The 5,000-nt window shown below is 57.1% G+C and overlaps 1 protein-coding gene across 1 annotated transcript in view; it reads left to right on the top strand.

Moving 5' to 3' along the window:
- Nucleotides 1-5,000, top strand: part of rhbg (Rh family B glycoprotein) — an 83,948-nt gene that overhangs the window by 63,048 nt on the left and 15,900 nt on the right. The window contains 2 exon segments of the mRNA XM_072490583.1: nt 2,280-2,413; nt 4,664-4,782. Coding sequence (XP_072346684.1) covers nt 2,280-2,413; nt 4,664-4,782 — 253 coding nt within the window.

Below are 5,000 nucleotides of genomic sequence, written 5' to 3'. Positions count from 1 at the left end.
TCTGTCTCTGTCTCTCTCTATCTCTGCCCCTCTATATCTGTCTCTGCCCCTCTCTCTATCTCTGTCTCTCTCTCTCTATCTCTATCTCTGTCTCTCTCTATCTCTGTCTCTCTCTATCTCTATCTCTGTCTGTCTCTGTCTCTCTCTATCTCTGTCTCTCTCTATCTCTATCTCTGCCCCTCTCTCTATCTCTGTCTCTCTCTATCTCTGTCTCTCTCTATCTCTGTCTCTCTCTGTCTCTCTCTATCTCTGTCTCTCTCTATCTCTGTCTCTCTCTATCTCTGTCTGTCTCTCTCTCTCTCTGCCCCTCTCTCTATCTCTGTCTCTCTCTCTGTCTCTCTCTATCTCTGTCTCTCTCTATCTCTGTCTCTCTCTATCTCTGTCTCTCTCTGTCTCTCTCTATCTCTGTCTCTCTCTATCTCTGTCTCTCTCTATCTCTGTCTGTCTCTCTCTCTCTCTGCCCCTCTCTCTATCGCTGTCTCTCTCTCTGTCTCTCTCTATCTCTGTCTCTCTCTATCTCTGTCTCTCTCTATCTCTGTCTCTCTCTATCTCTATCTCTGTCTGTCTCTGTCTCTCTCTATCTCTGCCCCTCTATCTCTGTCTCTCTCTATCTCTATCTCTGTCTGTCTCTGTCTCTCTCTCTCTGTCTCTCTCTATCTCTGTCTCTCTCTATCTCTGTCTCTCTCTATCTCTGTCTGTCTCTCTCTCTCTCTGCCCCTCTCTCTATCTCTGTCTCTCTCTCTGTCTCTCTCTATCTCTGTCTCTCTCTATCTTTGTCTCTCTCTATCTCTGTCTCTCTCTATCTCTGTCTCTCTCTATCTCTGTCTCTCTCTATCTCTATCTCTGTCTGTCTCTGTCGCTCTCTATCTCTGCCCCTCTATCTCTGTCTCTCTCTATCTCTATCTCTGTCTGTTTCTGTCTCTCTCTCTCTCTGTCTCTCTCTATCTCTGTCTCTCTCTATCTCTGTCTCTCTCTATCTCTGTCTCTCTCTATCTCTGTCTCTCTCTATCTCTGCCCCTCTATCTCTGTCTCTCTCTATCTCTGTCTCTCTCTATCTCTGCCCCTCTATCTCTGTCTCTCTCTATCTCTGTCTCTCTCTATCTCTGTCTCTCTCTATCTCTGCCCCTCTATCTCTGTCTCTCTCTATCTCTGCCCCTCTATCTCTGTCTCTCTCTATCTCTGTCTCTCTCTATCTCTGCCCCTCTATCTCTGTCTCTCTCTGTCTCTCTCTATCTCTGTCACTCTCTCTGTCTCTCTCTATCTCTGGCCCTCTATCTCTGTCTCTCTCTCTGTCTCTCTCTATCTCTGCCCCTCTATCTCTGTCTCTCTCTGTCTCTCTCTATCTCTGTCACTCTCTCTGTCTCTCTCTATCTCTGTCTGTCTCTGTCTCTGTCTGTCTCTGTCTCTCTCTATCTCTGTCTCCCTCTATCTCTGTCTCCCTCTATCTCTGTCTCTCTCTATCTCTGTCTCTCTCTATCTCTGTCTCTCTCTGTCTCCCTCTATCTCTGTCTCCCTCTATCTCTGTCTCTCTCTATCTCTGTCTCTCTCTATCTCTGGCCCTCTATCTCTGTCTCTCTCTCTGTCTCTCTCTATCTCTGCCCCTCTATCTCTGTCTCTCTCTGTCTCTCTCTATCTCTGTCACTCTCTCTGTCTCTCTCTATCTCTGTCTGTCTCTGTCTCTGTCTGTCTCTGTCTCTCTCTATCTCTGTCTCCCTCTATCTCTGTCTCTCTCTATCTCTGTCTCTCTCTATCTCTGTCTCTCTCTGTCTCTCTCTATCTCTGTCTCTCTCTATCTCTGTCTCTCTCTGTCACTCTCTATCTCTGTCACTCTCTATCTCTGTCTCCCTCTATCTCTGTCTCTCTCTATCTCTGCCCCTCTATCTCTGTCACTCTCTGCCCCTCTCTATCTCTGTCTCTCTCTCTCTCTGTCTCTCTATCTCTGTCTCTCTCTGTCTCTCTCTATCTCTGTCTCTCCCTGTCTCTCTCTATCTCTGCCCCTCTATCTCTGTCTCTCTCTGTCTCTCTCTATCTCTGTCTCTCCCTGTCTCTCTCTATCTCTGCCCCTCTATCTCTGCCCCTCTCTCTTCCTTCCTCTCCTCGTTTAAGACGCTCCCTAAAACTGACCTCTTCGACCGTGATTCTGGCCTCCCTCCCCCCACCAGTTTGTGGTGGGGGGGGGTCAGAGGGCAGCGGGGGACCGGATTTCGGGATGGGGGTCGCGCGGCGTGTCACTGGGAATGTTGTCACGGAAACCCTGACTCTGTGTTCCCGTCTGCCAGCCAATTCTGGACTCCAGGTTGAAGATACAGGACACGTGTGGTGTTCACAATCTCCACGGCATGCCGGGGATTCTGGGAGGCGTGGTGGGAGCCATCTTGGCCTCCATGGCGACGAAGGAGGCCTACGGAGATGGGTGAGTGTCCTGACAATCATTGGCCGAGCGGGGTATCACTCCAATGGACAATATCACCGGGTGGGGGTTGGGGGAAGGGCGGGGTGTGGGGGTGTGGATTAGGGGAGGGGCTGGGTGTGTGAGTTGGGGAGCGGCTGGGGTGTGGGGAGGGGCTGCGTGTGAGGGGAGGGGGTGGGGGGGGTGGGGAGGGGGTGGGGGGTGGGACGGGGTGGGGGGGTGGGGAGGGGGCGGCGGGTGTGGGTTGGGGAGGGGCTGGGGTTGTGGGTGTGGGGGAGGGGCAGGGGGTGTGGAGGAGGGGCTGGGGATGTGGGTTGGGGAGGGGGCTGGGGGTTTGGGGGTGGGGGAGGGGCCGGGGGTTTGGGGGGTGGGCTGGGGATGTGGGTTGGGGAGGGGCTGGGGTGTGGGGTTGGGGGTGTGGGGGAGGGGCAGGGGTGTGGGGGAGGGGCTGCGTGTGTGGGGGAGGTGCTGGTGGTGTGGGTGTGGGGGAGGGTCTGGGGGTGTGGAGGAGGGGCTGGGGATGTGGGTTGGGGAGGAGCTGGGGGTTTGGGGGAGGGGCTGCGGATGTGGGTTGGGGAGGGGCTGGGGTGTGGGTGTGGTGCTGCGGGTGTGGGGGAGGGGCGGGGTGTGGGGAAGGGCTGGGGGTGTGGGGAGGGGTGTAGGGAGAGGGTGGGGAGGGGGATGTGGGGGGTGGGAGGGGTGGAGGGGCTGGGTGTGGGTTGGGGAGGGGCTGGAAGTGTGGGGGAGGGGCTGGGGTGTGGGGTGTGGGGAGGACTGGGGCTGTGGTGTGGGGGAGGGGCTCGGGGTGTGGGGGAGGTGCTGGCGGTTGGGGGAGGGGCTGAGGCTGGGTGTTGTGGGTGGGGCTGGGGGTGTGGGTTGGGGGGTTCTGGGGGTTTGGGGAGGTGCTGCGGTTTGGGGAGGGCTGGGGGTGTGGGTTGGGGAGGGGCTGGGGTTTAGGGGAGGGGCTGGGTGTTTGGGGAGGGGATGGGGGTGTGGGTTGGGGGGGGGGGCTGGGGTTTGGGGAGGGGCTGGGGGTGTGGGTTGGGCAGGGGCTGGATGTTGGGGGAGGAGATAGGGTTGTGGGTTGGGGAGGGGCTGGGGGTTTGCGGGAGGGGCCTGGGGGTTTGCAGGAGGGGCTGGGTGTTGGGGAGGGGCTGAGGCTGGGTGTTGGGGTGGGGCTGGGTGTGTGGGTTGGGGGTTCTGGTGTGTGGGTGTGGGGGGAGGGGCCGTGGGTTTGGGGAGGGGCTGGGGGTGTGGGTTGGGGAGGGCTGGAGGTTGAGGAGGGGCTGGAGGTTGGGGGAAGGGATAGGGGTGTTGGTTGGGGTAGACAATGGGGTGTTGGTTTGGGTAGACAATGGGGGTGTGGGTTGGGGTAGACACTGGGTTGTGGGTTGGGGTAGACAATGGGGGTGTGGGTTGGGGTAGACCAATGGGGTGTGGTTGGGTAGACAATGGGGTGGGTAGACGCTGAGGTGTGGTTGAGTAGACAATGGGGTGTGGGTTGGGTAGACACTGGGGGTGTGGGTTGGGGTAGACAATGGGGTGTGGGTTGGGTAGACAATGGGGTGTGGGTTTGGGTAGACACTGGGGTGTGGGTTGGGTAGACAATGGGGTGTGGGTTGGGGTAGACAATGGGAGTGTGGTTTGGGGTAGACACTGGGGGTGTGGGTTGGGGGGGGTAGACAATGGGGGTGGGTTGGGTAGACACTGGCGTGTGGGTCTGGGTGGGTTAGACAATGGGGGTGTGGGTTGGGGTAGACAATGGGAGTGTGGTTTGGGGTAGACACTGGGGTGTGGGTTGGGGTAGACAATGGGGGTGTGGGTTGGGTAGACAATGGGGGTGGTGGGTTGGGGTAGACACTGGGGGTGTGGTTTGGGTAGACAATGGGGTGTGGGTTGGGGTAGACAATGGAGTGTGGGTTTGGGGTGACACTGGGGTGTGGGTTGGGGTAGACACTGGGGTGTGGGTTGGGGTTGACACTGGGGTGTGGGTTGGGTAGACAATGGGGGTGTGGTTGGGGTAGACAATGGGGGTGTGGGTTGGGGTTGACACTGGGGTGTGGGGTTGGGGTAGACAATGGGAGGTGGTTTGGGGTAGACACTGGGGGTGTGGGTTGGGTAGACACTGGGTGTGGGTTGGGGTAGACAATGGGGGTGTGGGTTGTGGGGAAGACACTAACATTGCCTGTCCAATGGAGTTATGGAGGATTTCTGAGTGTAACGGTCCGTAACTGGCCCCTCTCTCTATCCCAGTCTCCAGGATGTATTCCCATTGCTGGATGACCGGAGGTCAGCAAGCGCTCAAGGATGTTACCAGGCCCTGGCATTGGCGGTCACCTGCTCGATTCGCTCTGGTTGAGGCACCATAGTCGGTGGGTGGCACTCGCTCTCTCTCTTTCTCTCTCTCACACACACTCTCTCTCTCTCTCACCCCTCTCTCTCTCTCTTTCTCTCTCTCACACACACTCTCTCTCTCACACACTCTCTCACACACACTCTCTTTCTCACACTCTCTCTCACACACACTCTCTCTCTCACACTCTCCTCTTCTCACTCCACACACACTCTCTCTCACACACCTCTCTCACAC

Source organism: Scyliorhinus torazame, chromosome 26, assembly GCF_047496885.1.
Source record: "Scyliorhinus torazame isolate Kashiwa2021f chromosome 26, sScyTor2.1, whole genome shotgun sequence".
NCBI lineage: Eukaryota > Metazoa > Chordata > Chondrichthyes > Carcharhiniformes > Scyliorhinidae > Scyliorhinus > Scyliorhinus torazame.
Note: the sequence above shows the minus strand (reverse complement) of the source record. Positions and strands in the feature narration are given on the sequence as shown.